Source organism: Thermobia domestica, chromosome 18 (genome assembly GCF_964235325.1).
Source record: "Thermobia domestica chromosome 18, izTheDome1.hap1.1, whole genome shotgun sequence".
NCBI classification, from domain to species: Eukaryota; Metazoa; Arthropoda; class Insecta; order Zygentoma; family Lepismatidae; genus Thermobia; species Thermobia domestica.
In genome coordinates this window covers 99,331,681-99,356,166 of record NC_137471.1, presented here as the reverse complement: position 1 = coordinate 99,356,166, position 24,486 = coordinate 99,331,681, and the positions used below count along the sequence as shown (strand labels likewise).

General features: G+C 36.0%; 1 protein-coding gene across 2 annotated transcripts in view; it reads left to right on the top strand.

Moving 5' to 3' along the window:
- The window catches only part of LOC145675453 (serine-enriched protein), a 765,040-nt gene that overhangs the window by 666,054 nt on the left and 74,500 nt on the right, over positions 1-24,486 (top strand). For both annotated transcript variants that reach the window (XM_081745877.1, XM_081745876.1), the window contains exons 5-6: positions 15,201-15,334; positions 21,719-21,878. In XM_081745877.1, the coding sequence (XP_081602003.1) occupies positions 15,201-15,334; positions 21,719-21,878 (294 nt within the window). The remainder of the gene's footprint in view (positions 1-15,200; positions 15,335-21,718; positions 21,879-24,486) is intronic.

Here is a 24,486-nt window from a genome sequence, read left to right as displayed (position 1 = left end):
GTAGGGATTATTGAAAGTTGAACTTCAAATATGTCAAAATTATACTATGAAGTGCAGTGATTTCTATAAATATGCACTTAAGAATCAGAAGCTTTTGAATGCTGCTAGGAGTGACTTAAAGTACAAGTTCAAGAAGAATAATTAGACAGAGGATACTCTGTCCAGAAAAATATGTTTCATCCTCCAACGACACATGCTTTCTGTTGAGTTCCCTACTCTGTGAAATGCACGTTTTTTATCCTTTGTGTTTGGTATAAATAAATGTAATTAATGTTAATTCAAAAGAGTTTAGGTCCAAATATGGTTTCAAGAGATGGAGCTGCATTTGACCACTCATTAGAGATACAGGCTACTGTTTTTCAGCGCTTGATTCACGAGGTTTACTAAAATGTCATTTGTTTGCTCCAGAAGTCTAAATACAGTAACGGTGTATCTTCCAAACGCGTTGTAGATGTTATAACCTCTAAGCGTATATAGATTTAATTTAGTATATTACTAGCAGCGTTCACCCCGCTTCGCTGCGGTCACCCCGGAACGCAATAAACTTTGTTACTTAGATAATTTTTACTTTTTCGCTTTCAAGTGATATGATAAAAACCATAGAAGATTGCAGTAAATCTTAACATTATATCGCCTGTCATTTATGTTAACCCGCCCCGCTTCGCTGCGGTCATCCCGGTGCTGGCATATTGTAAAAGTGTCTGTAAAAATAAGCAAATCAATTAAAAAATTTTAAACAGAAGATTCAAGCTATTTTCCGCTGTATATCGCCTGTCATTTATGTTAACCCGCCGAGTGACACGGTCATGCGGGTTGCATATAAATACGTTTATTTTTACCTATGATGAACTAATAACAAAGGATTTGTACGTTATGGACACCTGAATGGTCAATTATCTCAAGACACTGGTAATTAAAAATTAAAGTGATATGATAAAAACCATCTAGGGTCCAAATCCTAATAACCCCCCAAAAATGAAAGAAATTGGTTCAGCCGTATTAGCGTGATGAGCGGACAAAAAATTGTACGTTCTCTTTTATATATATAGATTAGTAAATAAAGTTTCAATACTTTTATTATTATTATTATTATTATAGAAATCTCCCGGAATTCTGTTCTTGTGAGTTATCAGCCCTAGTCAGGAGATGTGAAGTTAGCTTGTAATAGGAACTTTCAAGCCTTTGAGGAAGACAGTAGACCTTTTCGAAACAGTTTTGCATTTTAAAATCAGACTCTCTCAATGAAAAGTCACAGGTAAACATTAGATATTAATATGCGTCAATCTGTGTCATTAAGTAATCATAAAATGGAATTTTGTAGAAGGAAATTGGAAAACTGCGGGGATTTATGGTAATCTTAAATTGCATTTCATCCAAAATTCCTTTCAAGGAATAAAATAAGTTTTACGTTCCACAGTTATGCCGGCTAGGCTAAAGGAGACTGTGATGATGAGAAATGAATACAATAGTGAAATATAGAAAGTGGGAGGGAACGGGAGAACTCCAAGGAAACCCACTCACACGGTGTTTGTCCACCATAGTTTCCTTGGCGCGAGCTGGGTAAACGCTCTACCACTGTGACACTGCGGCCCTCTTTCAAGCAATACGATACGTTCATTAATGTGCATTAGTTTCTATTTATTGCTAATACTTTCGACTGTACTTTTGCTCTCATGGACATTTGGTTAGATTATGCAAATTGCAGTATTCGTCGACTTTTCATTTTCAAATTATTTACTTTTTAGTCTTCGAAACTTAAAACAAAGAAATAGTTGATACTAAATAAGTGCTCACCTTTTATAAGTGTTCCTGTAATGGATGAGGTTTTTTTTTTTCATTCTTCAGTAATTTCAATCAGTGCGCTGATAGAAATTGTTGGCAGGTAGAGGAATCCATAACATGAGTATTCAAAATAAGCGACTACTTGTGTAATATATTTCTTGCGTACGATGTCAGATTACTTAGTCAGTAGTTTATGTATTTGGTGTTCAGTTGCTGGGAGCTTTGCCTACACGCCAATATATTTTAGGGCCACCGACACTAAAAATCAGTCAATAAAAAAGAGAAAGTCAACAGCAAACATGTACAAGAAAACCGTCAATCAATGATCAACCTCAAGATTTTTTTTATTTTTTTAATTTTTAAATTTTGTCCATCTGTACTAGGGAAGGATCTTGAATGCTGATTGTAGCAGAGAATAAGTAATTTTTCTAGGCCTAATGCTGACCTGGTTATTTTCTGTTCATGCAATTAAAACAGGGTGTCCAATATACAGTGCAACCCGGAATTTGGGATTGTAGAACCTTTGAACCTGAAGCGATATACAAATAACGGTTATACCAAAATGAAGCTTTGTTTATGCATATATTTTTTAAGTAAGAAGCAACGATTGAAGTACATCAGGTACCACACATTGTTGCCAAGTGTAACCGAAGGTGTAAATTTATTTTTTTATTTTTTATTAATTTTTTTTTTTTTTGGTGCAAAACATGTAAATTGACTCAACTCATACGTATGGATGTTCTGTCGTTAATTGTCAGTTTGTTTAGTTGGAGTAGATTGGAAACTATGAAGCAGGAAAAAGAATTCCACCGATAAATAATCGGATGAGACCTCTGTAAGAGGAAAATCGTAGTTTTCATAAATTAACACTCTGAATTGGCAATGTTGCTGATGTTTCAGTACATCAAAAGATGTATTAAGGATCTCTCTACATTGTGCAATTCCTGAAAACAACGAAAAATAAACTTTGAAATTATCATGATAAAACTTTTTACTTATATGCACCACCCGGCAACACTGCTGTTCATTTCTATGAGGCTACTTAAAGCAAGAGGTATACAAGAACATATTCTCGAACTATGCAAGATTTAGAAACTAACACTTGCAGTGCCATTGAGAACATTAACACTTCTACTCTTCGTAAAGTTGCTGCCAACATGGTGAAACATGTGAACCAATGTGTGAATCAAAACAGGGGGCACTTCCAGCATCGCTGTAGAGCTGATAACTCGTTTCATGATACTGTGATGCTGGGTTCATAGTAACAGCTTCATTTTGGTATAACCATTATTTGTGTATCGCTTCAGGTTCAAAAGTTCTACTATCCCAAAGTCCGGGTTGCATTGTATATTGGACACCCTGTAGTATGAGTTAGCATGAGTGATAACTAGATGGCAAGGAATAATGTATTCCTGTCGGTCTGAATCGAGCCCGAGATAATAGTGTGAAATATTTACGTATGATATATATCAAGAGAGAGAGATTTGGACAGAGAGAGCCTAAGTGATGACGTATGGGTTGAGTGATTCCGAATTCTTCTAAATAGGGATGTTATAAGTTTTGAAGAATGAAATCATAACTCTAGGACAAGTTATTCATTAATTTTTTTCGTGAAACTGAATATGATAAATTAGTTTTATTTGTTTATTCATTTAGAGCGGAGAATCTTGAACGGAGGTTTCTCTTTTGACAAACAAAACTTTCCGGGCTGAGTGGTACCCGTAAACATTTAAATTTTGGTTCTCTCTCTTTTTTACCATACGGACAGTTGTCAGCGTGATAGAGCAGGCATCAGTAGAATCTGGTTTAAAGTGAAGCCTAGTGGGAGTAGAAAACTGTACGGGCACGCTATATGATGCTAACAGGCTTTAGAGAAATCGCGTTCTGAAGTGAAAGAGCCTGTGATCTGATGTTTTGAAACAGTAAACTGGTAAAATACTTTAAAAGTATTTTTTAAAAGTTTTTATGGATAAAGTTAATTCTAACCCTGTTCAGATCTTGATCCTTCCTTTATAAATACCGAAAAGAAGGCAAAACTTATCCCCGCAATTGAGGATGATTGGCAATTGATTTACAAGTTTGAACATATGTTGTAGGAGACCAAGGGGAGTAGAGCATTCATAAACAGGGATAAAGTCCAGTGAACAGATTCACGATTTATATTACGTGTAATGTAGAATTAGTAGCTTTCCCCGAGATGAGTCGAGCTAAGGAGAGGTGTAACTATACAGGAAACACCACTAAAAGAGCTTAATTCCCTTCCCTCGAAATCACAAAACTACATCCAAATGATGTAAACATCGAACCCTCTCTTGAAATAGCCTAGCCGTTAATGTGTCTTTGGATGTTGCCTTATATATAAAAGTTGTCGAAGCAACACTAAAGAAATAGATAAATAAGTACATAAATAAATAAATAGACACTAAAGTTCATTTCGACTTAAGGCGAATAGGAGCATGGTTTTCCTTTATTTTGTTAAATCCAGGTTTCTTTTCCTTTAGTGTCGTAATTTATTATTTAATTTTCCTAGATTGAAACAAATGAATGGAAATACGACCTGCACAGACAGATCACACACACACACACATTACATACATTACATTTATAGCCAAGATAAAAGAGAATAAAAGAGGCACCTACAGAACCTGTGAAATTTGCAGCTTTCTGAGTTATTATTTCTTTACGTTACTGCAGCGATCAAGCGGGTTCACATGATGTCAAGTGGCTGTTAGTAACCAGTACTGCGTTGTCAGTAGTCAGTTTGAAGCTTTTTATGTGTGTGTGTGAATACAGTTCTGCAGAATGCCTTTTTCAATCGAACAAAGAATGTTTATTATTCAAACTTGGTAAATCGTTTAAAACGTAAATGAAGGGTTCACGATAAAACATCCAGAAACAGTGTTGTGCAGAAATTGAGCACTAAATTTAGAGCAGCAGGTTCAGTCACTAACGCCAAACGTACCCGTGCAAAGCCAGTTTGTTCGCCGGAAAATATGGAACATGTACAAGAGACTATGGTAAGAAGTTCACGGAAATCAACTAGACTTCTATCCTCCCAACTAAACATAAAGTGAACGTGTTGAAGCAGTTACACATGCGAGCGTACAAAGTAAGGGTCATACAAACATTACAACCTGCGGATTACGCACAGCGACAACACTATTGCGAATGGTTACTTATGCATATGGTTGATGGTTATCTGGATCCAAATCTTTACTTCATGACAGACGAAGCATGGTTTCGTCTTAGCCGGTACCTGCACTCTCAGAACATACGCTGTTGGTCAACAGACTAATTCAAGGGAACACTTTGAGGTGCCGCTGCATGATTTGAAAATAGACGTTTAATGTGCACATGGTGGCGAGTGACCGAGAAAACCTGGAAAAAGTCAGGAAATTATGAACTTCGGGAAAAGTCAGGGAAATTTAGTCTAAAATCGAATGTTTGTGCAATGTAAATTTCGTTTGCTGGAAAAAGAAAAGCCTAAAAAGAGTCCTCCCTCTGTGTATCGCTAACGTGTATTTAAAAACGCTTCTACCAGGTAATCTACTTGATAGAACTAGAGATATGCTTATAATGAAAAGGGGGAGAGGGAGCTAGAGGAATTTTCGATTTCTATCGAACTGTCCACCTGATAGATCCGGTTCTATCAAAGTCATTTCAAATTCCACCGAGGTCTATGCTAATGGGCTCTTCCGAAAACATCCTCCGTCAAGTCGCGTAGCACCCTTCCGCTGTTGTCACTCGATTATGCCGTTACTCTACGTATCCGAATTGCAACTGATATTCTTTTGTTTTTATTACTGTTTCTGACAGCAGAGGTCAGGTGTGTTGCGGTCCGCGCCTAAAAGAGGCATCCATTTTACATATTTGCTGAAATCATTACTTTTGAAGTATTTTCAAAACATTTTTAAAGGTACCGATAAAAATCTCTCGGGAGGGCCAGTCCTACCACCTCTTGTTATCTCTCCACAACCTGATATAATTACGCGATGCACCCACTGATCACAGTACTAGTGTGTAGCTTGTGTGTAAAATGATTGTTACTGCCGCGAAATCTTCCTAACTTATTAGGTGGATAAAGTTATCCACACATTGTAGGACTGGCCCTATAAATAGCCCATTCCTTAAGTTATAATTAAACCAGTAATTATAACTTTTAACTAGTCATCTTACTCCCACCGTTTACTAATTACAGTCGTTTTACATTGCTTCTCATTTTAAATAAAAACAATAATGAATATATCAAACCGTTCCTGCTGAATTAGGTCACCCCAAACGTTGGATACCGACTGAGATGGTTGATCTAGCTGAACGGAGGACCAATTCGGAGGCGCCAATTGTGGCTGGTAGATCTTCTGTCAAGTCGGACTATATCCGATAGACTTTTCGGTAGAAATCGAAAAATTTCCTTTGCAAAATCTCCGTGATGAGTAATCGAATAACTTCGAACGTAGGAATTATGCTACGTAGCTTTCACTTGTTATCCAGCGGGACTGTTTCTTTGTTGTTTCGAGATGAGGTTGGTTAGTGTTCATTAGTTAAGTTTTCATCGAGTAGCATAATTTCTGTTTGCGTTTAGTAATAAAATTAACTTTTAGTGATTGCAGTTATAAAACATTTGTGTCATAATGTCTAAACATACTTTATTTCAGTCTGATTGGTTAAATGATCCTTCATTTCGTTGTTGGATCCAAAAAGTGCCCGATAACACCAAAGCTTACTGCAAAGTCTGGAAAATAATAATAATAATAATAATAATAATAATAAATAAAAAACTTTTAATTTGAGCAACATGGGCCGTAGAGCTCTTACAAGCCACATGAGTGGTGACACAAACAGAAAAAAAATTGATGGTGTACGTAATTCAGCAGCGTTACATTGCTTTTTCGAACAAGAAAAGAAAGTTCAAGAAAATGAACAAACTGTGGAAACCGATCCCAAAAGTGTCAGTGTTACAAGTGAAGCTTCAACAGTATCGGAATTTCAGAAGGAAGAAAGAAAGGAAGCTTCTTCTACAGCAAATCCTGGACAGAGTAAGCCTACCAGTACTTCTTCCCGTGGATTAGACTTATTTCTTCTTAACAATTGTGTGACTAAAGCTGAAGTTTTGTGGTGTCAGCAGAGTGTAATGAGAATGGGTAGAGCCATTCTTCGTTACGTACAAGTGGTAGTGATTTGTCTATGTTTCCGGACAGTGCAACTGCAGCGGGATAAAATAGGATATGTAATAACCAGGGCCCGGATCTTGTTGACAAGTCAACTTTTTTCTGTTACGCATAGGACAAGGCAAGTTCAAATAAAAACGTTATCCATCAACTCTAGGTTCTAAAAATATAGTTTTTTAGGGTTAACTTTTGGTTACTTTTTGCCGTTTCGAAATTTCAGGTCATTTTTTAAAATATTTTAAGGTGATTTTTAGGTCACTTATGGTCTTTTTATTCTCTTTCTTCCTCATAAGGAAATCTTTAAATGAAAACGGTTTACGGATGTGGAAAAGACTAAGTTGAATAATCTCTTTTCTTGCTTCCTGACTATTGGGGTGGAAAAACTGCATTCTTAACACGCTAATGAAAACTAAGCTGTAGCTGGTTAACGAAAGGTGGGGGTTGGTAGGTGGCCAAATAGATAGTTTTGGGTTGTTGATCACAAAGAATGTGATCACGTGAATAACTAAAAATGGATTAGAAAGCGTACACAGATTTTAAACAGGTTTTTATCTATTATTCTCATGTAGTGTACACTTGGGAACTTTTATTGTTTAAGAGTGCTTCTTAGTTTCAACTCGGAAATGAATTGACGCTTTCAATACTTAGGACCTACAATGCCGTACAATGGACCGATCAATAGAAATAAATGATCAACTAACTGAAACTTTTTTTTTTTAATATGAGTAGAAATGTTAATTATAAATCCAATGGATATTAAAAATTGTCAATATTTAATGAAATAAACGTTTAAGAAAACGCAAGTTTTAAGGTCAATTTTTGTGATTTTTAGGGTCATTTTACAGGAATTTTACTGTCATTTCATAGGTCACTTTTTAGAAAATTTTAGGTCGTCAAGATCCGGGCCCTGGTAATAACGTATGGTATTGCACCTTTTTTCAAACATGAACTTTTTCAAAAAAAAAAAAAAAAAAAAAAAAAAAAAAAAAAAAAAAAAAAAAAAAAAAAAAAAAAAGTAGAATTTGACGAGTCATTAAATAAAGTCTCCCAGAAACAACAGATGGACATACATGTGCGGTATTGGGATAGCGTTGAAGAGAAAGATAATACACGCTACCTAACTTCAGTGATTTTAGGCTGGTCCACTGCTCTTGACTTACTTCAAGGATTTAAAGAAGGCATAATGGAATTGGATGAAACTAAGATAATTCAAATATCAATGGAATGTGAACCATAAATTGTTGAGAGATTTAAACGAAGACCTCAAAAGTAAGTTACCAAGTGGAGGATCTGTCTTGGACATGGGAAGTTGTGGATTACATACAGTATAAGTATATGTAATATAGCCCAAGTCGGTGCACATTTTGGGGATTAAGTGCATGAGATGACCCCCGTTGCAAACTAAAATTTAAAAAAAAAAAAAAGTGCAGAAAGAAGAAATACGGCTGCTGCTGTGTCGGATAATACATATCATAAGGGTAGTTCCTAGTTATTTTAGCAGAAGTGCATTGACATTACTGTGATACATGGTTCCAACAATTTTGTTCAGTTTTTACATTTTTTCCCGGTATTATTTTGGACATTTTTAATTACGTTAGGTTGGACCATCTTAAGTTAGTTTTGATATGAAGAAAACGGGCTGTAAGCATAGGCGCCGACTTGGGGGGGCAGGACACTTTTGGCCCCCCAATATTTAGAGGTGGGGTCTTCGCCCCTCCAATATAATCCGGCCGAGGAAGAGAGGAGCAAGAATTTCTGTTGTAAACTTCGTCACTTCTTTAATTCAACGTTAGAAATAACATTCTAGGAATGGGTACGAGTAGAGCTAAAACTCGACTCGACTCGAATTCGAATCTAGTTCCGAGTCGAGTCAAATGTAATTTTCTCGAGTCGACTTCCGAACCGAGTCGCTGTTTTTTAGGTCGAGTTTCAAGTTGAGTCGAGTTTGATAAATGGCTCTCTCGTTCAGCTCTTTGTAAAATCATGGCATGATTAAACTGGAAAGCGAAAGCCATGAGAAGTGTAAGCGATAAAATGCAATACTTTTAGTATTGTTCACGAGAGGGGACACTGCTTGAATCTCGTTTCGTCTCAATAACGAGACGACAAAGGATTTTATAACGAGGCCTCAAATGTCGTTAGCACCAATTTAAGTATATACTTTAGTTCTTACCATCAAGGCTGAGACCTGCACGGTCGAATTTTTGAACCCAAACAGAAGCTCAGCCTGGGTAGTGATGTAAACTTGCTCGGCTCAGTTCAACGGAGCGAAATGCTCGAGCCGGCTTGGTTGGGATGAGCCATCGATTCACCCCAACTGAGCTATCAGCTCGTCTATTTCTTCACTTCTATTTAGCGAAGACACATGAAACAAAACGTGTTACAAAAGTTATTGTAGTACCATTTCGAAATCGAAATATCCGTAGTTAAGACAAGAAACAGGGTATTTTGAAAACAAAATATCCCGTAGTTTATAGGTTAAAAATGAAGTTACATCATATATTTATCCCGACATTTAGTGTTCAGGAAAAGTCATTATTTTAAAGCAACATGTGTTGAATACAAAGTTTAAGTGGAAATTAAGTACATATAGATCATTTAACGATATTGTCAGTTCTTTTGTGGTTAATAAAAGATCAAAATCACAATATAGTAAATATACAATACAGCTATCTATTTAAGTTAAAGAACAGTATATTAATGTAACTCTTACAACTTACGAAATAAGAGATAATAAGTGTTATTTTTGTGTTATAAAGGGTGTTCTACAAGTCACACAATCAGAGTTTAACAATTGTCCACTAAACTACAAACTGGAAATTGCACAATGAGTTTTGATTCTGGTTTCTTTAACCAAATGGTATGAGTCTCACAAATATGTTACTATATAATACAAATATGTTACTATATAGAATGTAGATATAATACAGATAATACTATAAAGATGGATAAAAGTGTAGCTAAAAATATTTACTAATTTCAACCTTATATCAACATAAAACATTTACTAGTGTTTAAATATGAAAGAGATTACATGACGAATGGTGTCACAGTTGTAAATTTACAGATTTTACTGTTCCCATTATTTGGAAGGCTTCGTAGTTGCGAATTGAGATTTTCTCTTATACACTGTTTTGATTTCTCTCTCAAGTAACCAATAATTGTCCCCCATCATGACCGGACCCCATCTACCTTCGTAACATTGTTCTATTTGTGAGATCTCTTGATGAAACAATTCGCATTGTTCTCACTACTACTGTTCTCGGAGAAGAAATTGAGGTACGAGTGTAAAAAGTGAAGTTTCAGGGACATTCTACAGCCCAACAGTTTATAGTTTTGTATCAGATCACACACGAGCTTTTCATAGTCTTTAACTTTTTTTTTCCTAAAAAAAAAGACCTATAACAACACTCTTGAATGATAACCATGCGGCCTTTCCAACAAATACTTTATATATATATATAAAATTTGGCATCCTATACTCGTGAAAACACTTGTCGCAAGGATTCGAAGCCATCACTTTCCTTGTCCATTCCCTTGACGAATGCCTTCATAAGACCTAGCTTTATATGAAGAGGTGACAAAAGTACATTCTGAGGATCAACTAGAGAATCATGTTTTACGTTTGTCCTGAAATGAATGCTTGTCTTTCTGGTCATTTCTTTGTTTTCTAATGTTTATCAGTGGCTCGACTGTTTCATAAACACAGAAAGCAACAATGTTTGGTGTAGCCACTCTGTAAGCCAAGATTCAAAGCAATAACTTTCAACTCTGAATAAATTTTCCACTTGTATTGTTTATACTGAATTGCATTCATTATCTTTGCCATACTTTTCCCTAAGTTCTTAAGTTTCCTCAAGTCCAACAGCATGTGCCAATGGGATAGATGGTTTTTGATTCCCATTATGTAAGAGAACAGCTGTAAGACTGTACTTAGATTTATCCATGATCGAACACCATTCTTCAGGTTTATGTTCGAAACACTGCCATCATTAATCCGTCAATGTCCACACAAACACACATTGAATCCTTCGTCTAAAAATACGCAGACAGTTATTTGTGTCGATTTCTGTAGAAAGTCACATTTGTGTTCTCATCTAAGAATCCCGATTCTTGCAACCTCGATGCTAGAAGTTCAGCATCTTCTGTGAATTTTAAATCATGTAGCTCTTGTTGTTGTACGCGATATGAAGTAACTGAAAATTTGGAAATAAAATCTACATCAGATTACACTAAGCTAAAATCTTCTGATGCTGCTGTAACCTCTTTTTCAACAAGTACCGGGTCAGTTGGTACACTTGGGATAGACATACTGTCGTCATGAAGCACAGGTCTCATGACAGATTGAATAAGATATTTTACGTTTATTATTCCAGGAATACTCAGACACATCTACCGTACAAAAATAACAGTCATTATAATAATTGGTTTGTTCTTGCCAAATTCCAGGGACGCCAAATGCCATTTTATGTTTTTATCATGAAACCATATTGATAAATTGACCTCGCACGTTTTACAAGAAACGTGAGGTGCCCAATCTTTATCTTGGTCACCAACTTGGCAGTCAAAGGACAGTCTGTAAGCTGTTTTTAACTGTTCTTCCAATATGTCCTCTGTTTAGAACAAATGACGCACACATATAATAAAAACTCTCAGGTGAATATTTGCAAGATCTGCCTTTTTATTTTTATTTATTTATTTATTTATTTATTATGCTCCTATGAAAAAGCACTCACGCAAAATACAACTGCATCTCACAACAATAGCTGTTACTGTTAGGATCACGGGTAATACTGCTAACGTCACCTAGAACTTGAGAAAGCAGCGCGCATGTGCTACATAAGTGATAGAGGTCATTTTTGAGACCTCTATCTTGTACTCAAAAGATTCACAATAATAATATCTAGCATCAATAATAGAGATGAAATATCCTAATAGGTAATATGCTTTTCGTTCCCATATTTATTGTATGAGAGACAATTGCTTTTTTTTCTACGTACACTCATGTCCAAAATTATTATCGCATGTCTAATAAATATGTTGTTGTAGAAATATAATCAGATAACGAATTCACCCGTCATTTCGTATAATGTTAGTATGTGTATCATCAACAAAGACATGTATGTGGCAAATTTCTGGCAAAAGAGCAGTAAATAAGAACAATAAAATAAAAATAAAACTTTCTTTTCCATTTATCAACATTTTGTTTTAGTCATCCTAATTTTCGTATTTATAATTCTATTCCTGTGAAATTTACCACAAATATACATTTTCCGATTATACATATAGTATCAGTATTAAAAGTATTCTGCAAAATCATTATCAAATTATATTCTTACAAAAAGACAGTTATAGTTACGCGACAATCGTTTTGGACATGGGTGTACATTTTACGCTGTATATAGCGAATTTTAATTTTTTTTTTAAATTAGTCTTCTTTAACAAATAAGTTACAATGGGTACACATGTTTCCCCTATAAAATATCTGTATTCCCAAAGTTTTCGGCTCATGGCTTTGTAACAATTAGAACAGGAATAGAAGTGGAGCAAACAAATGCCATACTGTGGCGTGAGACTCCAAAATTTTAAAATTCATCAAGGCTTATTGAATATTGCTTTATAAAAGAAAAAAAAAATGTATAATGTCGATCTTTCTAATTTCTAAATACGATATAGCGTATTTGTGGACGAAGTTTTATTGCTGCATCGTTATCTGCAGTGTAGCCACCTTCTGGCAAATTCTAAATATATCAATTTTTAAAAATTATTTTTAGTTTCTTTCTCTTCTTGCAGTAGAGGACAATTGACACAAATATCTGTATTTCATCACACTTTTCCGATAATGTATCAGCCATGCCCTTCTGACAGCAGGAGAGCAGGGATGAACCTAAAATAGTAATTCGCAAAACGTAAAGTGAATGACCGGTTTCTAAAAGTTACATATAATAGAAGAAAAATTGTGGGTGCCAGAAAAGTTCTACTAGTTTTCCAGATATCAGAGAAGGAAATACAATCAGAATCAGCCATTCCCCAAACTTCTTCCGAATATGTGTTGATTAATATATTCTGTTTGCAAGATTGACTCCCTACGCAGATAAATTATTGAAGATTATCAGTGAGGATTTAGGTGAACTCGATTAACTATGGACCAGATAGTTACCATTCCTGAGAAGAAATGTGGATTCAGTATCCCGGTACATCAGTTATGTATTGATTTCAGAAAGACCTACGATTCGATTAGGAGGAAAACATTGTACAACATTCTTACTTGATTTAGTATACTGAAAATCCTAGTTAAATTATTTAAGATGTGTTTAAATGAATCTCAAAGTAAAGTCCGAATAGGAAAATGCTTGTCCACGAGCTTTCGTGTCGAGAATAACCTGAAACAGGGAAAATATTTTTGCCGTTATTATTCATTTTTGTTCTGGATTACTCTATAAGGAGAATTAAATATAGCAATCAGAGCATAGAGCTGAAAGATACTTACCACGCTATGTTGTATGCTGACGATGTAAATCTGGTATATGATATGATATGAGGACAATAGAAATATTAGAAAGAAATTCAGACATTCTATCAACTTCACTTTAAATGCCGGATGGTACATGTGTTTAAAAGTACTTTAAATGCCGGATGGTACATGTGTTTAAAAGTAAATACCAAGAAGATTAAATACATGAAAATTGGTCATGACCATAACACAGCAAATTATGGATACGTTAAAATATCAAATATTATTTTCGATAAGGTGAATATTTTCAAATATCTAGAATCAATATTCGCAAAACTATATCCACGAAGGAAATAAATGTCGACTGAAAGTACTGAGACTTATTGTTCAGTCCGAATTCTTTTGTCTTCGCGAATTTTGTTTAATAATCGAAACTTTATGTACTCGTATATAAAAATTATAATTATGCTTGTTGTCAGTAGCGTATGCAGGAATTTATTTCGAGAGGGGTCCAAACTCAATATGAGGGTATTTATTTTATACTAAAATTCCTCCTAAAATTAGACTAAATTTACACGAAAGTCGTAATTTTGGGGGGTCTGGACCCCGAGGACCCACCCCCTGCGTACGTTCCTGTTTGTTGTGCTGTATAGTTGTGAAATATGATCGCCTATTTTGAGAGTTTTATCACTTCTGCATCAGTTTCCAGTCAATATAAATAGACGTTTGTAACAATTTATATTTTCAAAATAACTGAAATATAGCTACATTGGTTATTTATTAGGTATCTATAGAAGGTGATGCCCTCTTGAATTTATGATTTTATAATCGAAGGGAGGATTTCTTAATTCGAAATCACCTATATATTGTTTTACTCTAATGCTAAATCTTACAATAATTTAATTCATATTATTTTAATGGTGTACACGACATCTTCGTAGAAAAGTTCAACTAGTTGTAAAATCATGAGTTTAGAACTTCTGGACAATTCCGTCTATATTTATGTAAATATATAAATGTCTCTGTAAGAACTTCTCTACCTGTTGAGGCAAATAAATAAATAAACGTCAATAGTATACACATACGTCATTACACATTATTATGGACACGCCCTCGTAATATTTGGTAAGAGGGTGAAGATATAGGCAGAAATGACGAGGATCATTGCGTCAATCAGGAAAAGCTTTCCATGTGGAAATAGAAGTTAAAGGTTTTATTTATATCACTCTGAGACAGACTGAATTTTTCTCAAACAGCAATAGCAAAATTCGACGCATCTCCCTTTTGTGCGTCATTTGCAAGCAGCAGGAAGCAATATGCTTCCATCTAAAATAGATTCTGATGCAATGAGCATATCAACCGTTACTATAGGCGAGGGGAGGGGGGCTTGGAGCAATCTTCATGGATGAAGACACAGATTTGTTAGTTCTTGTGATAGCCTTTGCTTCACATAAGTTTGAAGATGGATACGTCAGGAACAAGGACTCAACCAAAATAAGATCCATCCTATAGGAGATATTTAAAATAATATAGGGGAAATGAGTGACTTTGTTTAGCTATGCATTCTTTACAGGATACAATGTAGTTGCATCTATTAACCGGAAAAGTAAAATCGCGGCCTATAAAAAAAAACGTTCGACCACTGAGCCACCGTCACCTTTTCCTGTTTTCTCATCCTAAATTATTTCTCAGTTTTAATGGAATGCATAATATCGTGTGTGATGTATATGCAAAGAATTAAATTACTCGTTATTGTGCTGCTTTCGTAGTTTTTAAAATAATCCCTTCTCTTTTAGGTGGGAAAGCTGCGAAATCATTTGTTGATAGATGCATTTTATATATCGGAGAAAATGCTGCAGAATGTGTTAAGACGAATTCCTTCCTAAATTTACCAAAAGATGCTTTGGTAAAGCTTATATCGTCTGATCACGTAAGTATTTGACTCTTATTAGTGAATTAAGAAGAAATAGTTTCTTTTGTGAATATAAGTAAGAACTGACACAAGAGGTGGTTCAATTTTCTTCAAATTTCATAGACTAAAATATTCCCTAAAATCTTAGATTTATGTTTGTTTGACAGCGGTGTCAAATGATTTCCGCTGGGGACATTACACTACCACACAACAAAAGTGTGTTCATTAATGCATTAATCCAAGCACATGCTATTTGTTTATGAGGACACGTTAGACGAGTAGTAAATCTGTTTCGTGCATACGTAAACAACGAAGAAGTGAGAACTAATAACTTTTCGTAAGTTAAAATAAAGCTTATTGCGTCTTGAACGCAGGACTTGAAGTGTTACCTTTTAAAATTTGATAAGTGACTGTGAGACTTAATCATATGTGTATATTATTCCATCAGTTCAGAAGTCGTAAGTAACATCACCATGTCTGTTTTTATGAAAGAAAACTCGGATTATGAGTGTATAAATTAACGTGTGTGTACGTAATGAAATAATAATGTACAAAATTTATACGAGGCCCATTTCAAGAAAAAGAGCAGATATTTTCTTACGCGAGGTTGGCAGAATTGATGAAGTTGAGAATGTGCAGGAGCCCTAGTATTCTGTGCTCGCAACAGAGATAAAATTGTCCAAATGAATTGTGTATGTGCGAGTAGGAATAAGGTGAAATGGCTGCCGTAATACAAAATTCGTCAAATGTGAAGTGATATCTGTCATACGATTTCTGACCGCCAAAGGACAGAATGCAGCTGACATCCGTCGGAAATTGTACGTACAGAATTTACGAACCGACAGTAATGAATAAAGGAAAGATCAGGCAATGGTGCAGAGAGTTTCGGGAGGGGCGTTCAAATGTTCATGACGATGAGCGTAGCAGAAGGCCTAATATTGAGATGGACAATCTTGTGGAACATGTTAACGAAAAAGTGCGATCCATTGTTGGTTCACAATAATTGAACTCACCGAAGAGTTCCCAGAAGTGTAGAAGCAAACAATGCATCAAAATACAAATTGGGTTATCACAAACTGTGTGCTAAGTTCGTTCCAAAAATGCTGACAGACGCTTACAAAGAGCAAAGAATGACAGCTGTACGTGATTTTTAGCCAAATGGCGGGGGGAAGGGGGGGGGGAATGGGAAGACCTCTTTCCTCACATAGTGACGGGAGATGAAACCTGGATATCCTATGCCACTGGGAAGTCGATGCAACAGTCAATGCAGTTGCAACACTCTGGTTCTTCTAAAGTGAAGAAATTCAAATAAACACCTTCAGTTCACAAAATCATGGCAACCACGTTTTGGGACCAAAAGAATGTGATTCTAGTAGAATTCTCGAAACCAAGACGAGTAATTTACAGCAGATGTGTACTGCCAAACACTGAATAATCTGCGACGTGCCATCTAGAATCGCCGGAGAAAAATGATATGCTCTGAAATTCTTCTGAACCATGACAACACTCATCCACATATTCGTACTGTTAAGATAGTTCGAAAATTTCGATAGGAACTATTTAATCATCCTCCTTACAGTTCCGACTTTGCCTCTACCAATTTCTTTCTTATTCTTCGTCTGAAAAAGTGACTTGAATCGAAGCATTTCAATGAGAATGAACTACTGGACTGACTGTACTCTCAGATTACATATTTTTAAACATAGGGTATACGAAAGCTTGTGCCTCGCTACCGGAAATGTCTGGAGTTTCATGGTGACTACGTCGAAAAGTAGCTAAAGTATTTACTTATGTATTAATAGGTTTTTTTTTTTTTAAACATGCTTCTTGTCCATGTACACGTGGCTGTATAAACTTCATGGTTGGAACAAAGAAATCTCAAACTAGGCATGAGAAACAGCTAGCAAAAAAAATAAAATAAAATAAATAAATAAAATAAAATAGAATAAAAAATATCATCTGGCGTTACAGTGCTTTATAGATTTCTCTTTTCTATAATATTCCTTTTTCCGTTTATTTTTTTTTCTTCTTGTCTGATGAAGCATTACGCGATTTTTTTTTTTTTTTTTTTTTTTTTTAACATTCCATGAGTATGTACCGAATCTAAGGGAGATAATTGATGGTAATGCTGGAATGACGAAAGTGAGAAGAAACGAGGGAATCCCCAGGAAACGGACATACACGGTGTTTGTCAACTATAAAGCCCGCTGCTGGAAGCTGAGCTCGAACAAGGAACGCCACGCGTCAGAGGGAGCGCTTTGCCACTGAGCCATCGTGGCTATCCCGCGAATGTTACATCCTCTTTCGTTAAATTACGTTGCGTTGTTTTTGATATTTATTTTATTTTATTTTATGTTATTTTTAATTCTGTGGTTAAGTTGTTGTATAGTTGTACAGAAACTGTTATGCTTCCATATATATGACTGAAGTGTTCACTCACATATGACTGTCCACCGTTTCACTACTGATTGTGTTTTATGCACTCTTGACGATTGTCCAATAGCACACTTTCCATTGGAGAAGGCTTTTTGGAAGGTGTATTCCACTCCTGCTCAGACGCTTTTCAGAGGCCGGAAAGTGTGCGCAATTATTGAGAGGAAAAACAGTGTTTCGTAAGTCCAAAGTCACAGTAGATCATTGGCCTAGCATCGGATATCGGCGAATGGAATACATGAAACCTGGCCCTAGCTTCCACCAATGTGAAAATGCCATAAATAAATGTTAATAATTTGACTGTATGATTTTACGCCTTGTTCTTATATAGTTCCACAAGGTTGGTGTTCACTCTCTACAGTGTATGGATTTCCTTGAAAATATGTGTGAAAACCGTGTTCTTGATAATTCGCAAGATTGATTTTAACATTGTTCGCAACGCGACATATCTATAAGGTTTTTTGTAGCAAAATCCAGCCACAGCCATGTGACTGGGTGAATAACTTTCGATGCACTGTCGAACTAAATTGCTTCATTATTTTGCATTGACACTTCTGTACATGATTGCTCGATCCTTTCTACAATTGACCAGATGTTTCGCACATTGTCTACGTTAACCACGAACTCCACCTTCTTTCTACCAGGTGACACTAATACATCTTTCTGCAGTTGTTTCTTTGTTATATGATATCCCTGGCCTTCAGTGTGTGAATATTTGCTTTATACACCACCTTGAGACGTAATATTTTTGAATTACATGATAATTTTTTGCTGGGACATACGGAACCAGTTGGCGATACCACACGCCATCATTGTTTCAATTTCGGACAACACTGGTGGTAGTAGCTTCACTGGCGTCCATTTTGATGGATGTGGCTTAGACGGTGATATACGGTATGGGAACGGTCGCACTACATATCATCGTGGTGGAGCGTCGAATATTTCGCGGTTAAGGGAAGTGATAATGATGATGATGAACGAAATGGACGAACAAAGAAAATTGGAGGAAACTAGAGAACTCAGAGAAAACCTATCCACAGTGTCCTTGTTCATCACAAAGCGCACTTAGCACGAGCTGGGATGGACCCAGGGACCACACACACCAGAAATTCGCGCTCTATCACTGAGTCACTGCAGCTTCCCTTTGCATGTCGTCTGTATAGAAGTGTATATACAGGGTGGTATGCAAAGATATTTCCAAACTTCAATAGACAAATCCTCGAAGACAGAGAGCAAAATAGTCTATGTCAATATATGTGAAACCGCATCTTTCTGGAGATCCACAGTGTTCGAGAATATGCTTACTAGATGGCAGAACGCTCATCTTTCCTGAAGCCTGACAGGAATGATTTTGAATAGTCCAGATGATCGTCATCTTGAATACTTCCTCTAGTAACGCAATGCCCAATGTAGGATCATGTTACTACCTCCTCGCGAGAGTCTTATGTGGTTTCCAAGGTAGCATTAATTAAATGTTGTTCCTAGTGTTCATTGGTGTCATTCCACCTGCCTACCATAATTATTCCTACGGTACTCAGATGACTCTTTTTCACCATAGTTTTGATTTGATTTGATTTAACTTTGGCGTCCCCTTCAGCAGCAAGGCTACATGAAACGTGAACCTACAGATTAACCTGGAATCGAAACCACATGAGCTCCCGCGAGAATCGAACCCGGGTCTCCTACACCAAAGGTACTTATGCTAACTTTGCCATCATAGTAAATCGTAGGTTCACGTCTATTTTTATACGCTGTGGCTTGAGCCGTGTCTTGTTCACCCTGTGTATATCCGAAACAGTGCGGTCAGTACTTCTTCGTTGCCTGTCCGTAGAGGAAACACGTCCTGAAGTTCGGACATACGTTCGCTTGATCCTATGTATACACAGATAGATAGATGGAAAAAGTTGATGTGAAAACAGGCTACTTCTTTGATCTAATGAATGGCATGCGCGCATTTGATGCTTGAGGCTCTACATTGTTTCCTGTTGGGAGATCATTGAACGTATTAAACTGGTTCAAATGCAACTTTAAACTTTAGGTCTTTTCTTGTATAGCCTAGTTGCCATGTAAATATTAAAAGTCACACTTGAAATTGTAAAAGATCAAAATGGTTATATAGTATGAAGCTGGCAAACATTAGTATTTGAAGTTCTAAGAACTTACATTGCCTAAAAAAGAGTACATTAAGATAGTTGCTATGAGAATCACTTCCTCGGATATGTTGAAGCGTAAGTATGAACTTCGATTATTTCTTTGGGGTTTCTGTGATAGCTGTTAAGGACTAATTTGGATCTTATTGGTTACTTGAACTTAGTGAGAAGTCAGCATTTCGAAAAGGCAGATGTAATTCTTTTGCAGTTTACCAAAGTAAAAATTCAGCAACTTAAAGATAATTTAGTTAATTATTTCCTTCCAAGTTCATTTTTTCCATTGTGTATAAAGTGTTACCTTAGACATGGATACGAAATCATATGTAAAAAGAATGATATATAAGTACATACCTTGGCTATTTTTCGAGTAATCACCATGAATCTCCAGTCATTTCCGGTAGCGTGGGGCAAGCTTCCGTATACCCTCTGTATAAAAATCTGCCCCCCTGAGAGTGCAGCCAGTATAAAACTGATGCCTTAGGCGTTTCAGTGTCTTTAAACACTTTTATCAGATAAAGAAAAAGAAAGAAATCGCTGGAGGCAGGGCCCGGGTTGTAAAGGAGATGATTAAATAGTTCCCATCGAAATCTTTGAATTGTCTCAACAGTACGAGCAACTGTGTGTGAGTGGGCGTTATCGTGGATCAGAAGACTTCCAGAGCGTAGCATTTCTCTCCACCAATTCTGGATGGCACTTCGCATATTATTCAGTGTTTGGCAATACACCTCTGCTCTAATTGTTCGTCTTGAGTCCAAGAAGCCCTCAAGAATTATATCAGACATCAATTCGATGCACTGATTTCGCAAACACTTTTGGAAACTTTTTGTAGACTTAAATTATTGTGAATCAGCGATTAGATCGTACTTTCTCGTTAGCATGTTCCATCTGCTACTCTCATCATCATGAACATTTGAATGCCCTTACCGACACCCTCTGCACCATTGCCTGACCTTCCTTTCACTCATTATTGTCGAACGGTAAATGACACACAATTTCTGATGGATGTCAGCTGCATTCTCTCCTTTGGCGTTCAGAAATCTATAACAAATCTCACCACATTTGTTGGAATTTTGTATTACCTTTCTACTGCAACTGTACTTGGGCGATTCCTCTGGTGGAAGCACAGATTTATTAGGGCATGCTCTTGCGCACACTTAACTTCATCAATGTTTGCAAACCTGTTTTGTATGTGCTTCGTAAATAATTATCAGAACAGGCGTCCGTTAAAATTGAATCAAGCCTTGTTTTTTACATGAATTTTTTTCTTTTTTGTGATATCTCATTGTTTGGCAGCAAGTCCCTGATTTATGAAAAAAGTAAAAGTTAAAATATATTTCAGATGATGTCTTATTTATAAATGCATTCCAATATTAGAACTTACTGCAAAGATCAGACAACGTGGTCATGATAGTAGACGGTACGTTTAAGCATTTATCGTTATTGTTAAATTTTTAATACTGTACACACACCACACAACTGAAGCATAATGAATTTTATACAGGCATAGCTGGTGCATTTGGTACCAAAGTCTAGTGTGAACATAGAATTTTCATTTTTGACTTAACTTCATCTCGCTTCAGGAGACACTTGAATTAAGTGGTTGCGAACTAGGTTTCTAAGACTCGAGAAACCGGCTTTGGGACCCGATGCTCTGACAATACATCATCCAGTTGAGCGAGTTCCATCTGCTCTACCACAGCCGCCAGTAGGCTGTAGCGCTAGTCATATGCTGTAATTTTAGTTAATATTTTACTTTATACACCTTTATATATATATATATGGAAATAATATGTTAACCTTGTTTCTGTTGTTACAACAGTTAGCCTTGGAGGAAGAAGATGTATGGAGAGCAGTTCTAAACTGGGCCAAATATCAGGCAGGAGTAACGCAACCAACAGCTCATTGGGCGGAAGAGGAGCGAGTAAGAGTTTGTCAACATTTAGCTGGTGTTATCAATCACGTTCGACTATTGTTAATAGGTAAAGAATCACAGAGTTCAAATGAATAAAAATGTATAGAATTTACTAGCTTTTTTATGTAAGTTTTGTGAAATCAATAAGGTCAGTAAATTTAAAATACTATTGCATCAAGTAAAGTAATATTACGGGATGCGATTTCAGGGATACCTATTCGTGCTTATTAGTAAGTTTAAGTTGATAGGTTTAAGGTACCTATTCATAGGTTTATTACTATTATTATTAATGGAATATATGCTTTAATGTGATTGCAAGGTCGCATACATTCTTTTATTAGTTGACTATTCTATTCTTCTGGATGGTTGATGAGTATTCTGACGATTCGACAGATACTTAACTGCCAGGTGAACATGTCTTTGCATTGTATGCCAGATATAGAAACTGAAGGCTCTGCTTGAATCATATTTTTTTTTATTATTATACTTATTATTATTTTAATTTAACATCCCACAATTATGCACCGAGGCTAAGGGAAAGGGTGATGATGAGATAGATAGTAGTGGTGAAATGTTGAAAGTGTGAGGAAAACGAAGAACCCCAACAAAATCCGTACACTGTTGTTGGTGTTTTTCCACCACAAAGCCCACTTGACAGAGCTGGGATCGAACCAGGGATCCCACGCGCCAGAGATGAGCGCACTACCATTGAACCATTGCAGTTTCGAATCATGTTCTGTATTACGCCAGTTATAGGTATTGTTAGTAATACTATTATCACCTTTTTCTGTTTCAATACTCATGTGATTTCTTCTGCTAATCAGTAGTATTTCTCGACTTTCTTACTACACTTTTCTATGTTGTGCGTGCCAGATATGACTACGAAAGGAATTAGATAAGTTTTTCGGCCTCGAAATGAAAGCGTGATACCAACAGTAATAGCAGTTTATTCAACGTAGTTTCCTTTCAGGTTGGCACAATTGATACAGCGATCGTGCAGCAATTCTACCCCATGATGATAAGGTTTTTCCTGCAAATCATGCCTCTACTGTTACTAGGTCGTAAGTTTTGTTTCTAAATTCAGTGCCTTCCAGGTACCCTTTACAAAGCAGTGGCGTCTATCGGGTGAAATATCAGTGTAATAAAGTATATATCTAGGTCAAACAAAAAGAAACATTTGTACTAGAATAACTGAGCACGTTCGTACCTCGAAATCGCGGAATCCGCACCAGTTATCGGTTTAGCAACGCATCTTAGAGATTATAACCATCATATCGTGGAATCATGTTTAATTGAAAAAGCAAAAACAGCAGCGGAACGAAATATTAAAGAATCATATTATATTCACAAAGAAAAGCCCTCACTTAACCTGGATAGAAGAGAAATAAATATCATTTGGATTAACCTTTTCACTACTTACTTTCACCATTTGGAAAGCAAGAACAGAAAACAGAGAACAGCAATGTACAATGTCAGTGAGTTTCTATTCCCGTGTGTTTTAATGTTTGACAGAAGATTTGTTTTTTACATATCCTAAACTTTCAACCATTTTTTAACCTTCCTTTATGGTTTTATTATCCTTTTTGCTGTCTACCACAGGCTGAAGAAGGAAGTTGCATCTTCCGAAAGCGCTACCTGTTAATGTAAAATAAATTCTGCTACATATTTTTGCGGCGGTGAGTAACAGCCTTTCTGCTTTTTCTCAAGAAAAAATATGATTACATCTTTAGATGTGATTTTTTTTATTATTATTATTTATTTATTTTGGTCAAGTGAAGAGGATGAAGTAGGATTTTACAGGCATAAAGATCGTTCTAAATTTTTCTATAAATAAAAACAACGAATATTTCTACAGGTGAAAACTAAATTAAGTTCACTTCCATTATAATTCATAAACTGTTACGATCAACTAGATGTATTAGTTATTTGGTGTGTGGTCAGCACATTGGCTTCCATCGTCTTTGTTTCTGGAACTAGACGTCTGGAAACGTCTTTGTTTACAATTATTTGTTCTTTAGAAATAAAATACTAATCTTCAGGTCTAAATGTCCTTATGCCATTACGTTTCATTACATAAAGAGATGGAAAAATGAATACACTTATAGCGAAAAATATCGAAGAAATATGACAAACATGATCAATAATTCTGTGATAAATTAAGCAATGGTGAAGTTAAAATAAACTGTAATGAAGTATATAACAGATCCACGGTTAGATACATTTTTACCCGAGTATACAATTAAAACGGCAAACCGTCGTGTCCTGACCCTAACGTCTCGGAATTACTATTACTCGCTGCCTGTCATTTTGATTGACGTTTTTCAGGATAATACCTTAACTACACACAGCACAGAATATTTCAGGAACATCATGATTAGATTTGGTGTTCAATATCCGAACTTTGGAGTAAAACCAAGCAGTGGTTCTAATCCCATTTTGTTTTGCGACACCTCTAACGCCCTTAACATTGTTTCCAGGCTCACAAGTAACCCTGACGAATCATCACAACTTCTCAGAGAGAAGTTTCCAAAGCAGTATTCTCAGAAGAGTTCAAGAGTTTTTCTGCTATTTTACGCCAATAGTCTTCAGAAATATTTCCGTGGTAGAAAATCTAGCTACACCACGAGAACTTTCAGCGATGTGCTCATGTTAGATCAGCTGACCACAAGCAATTA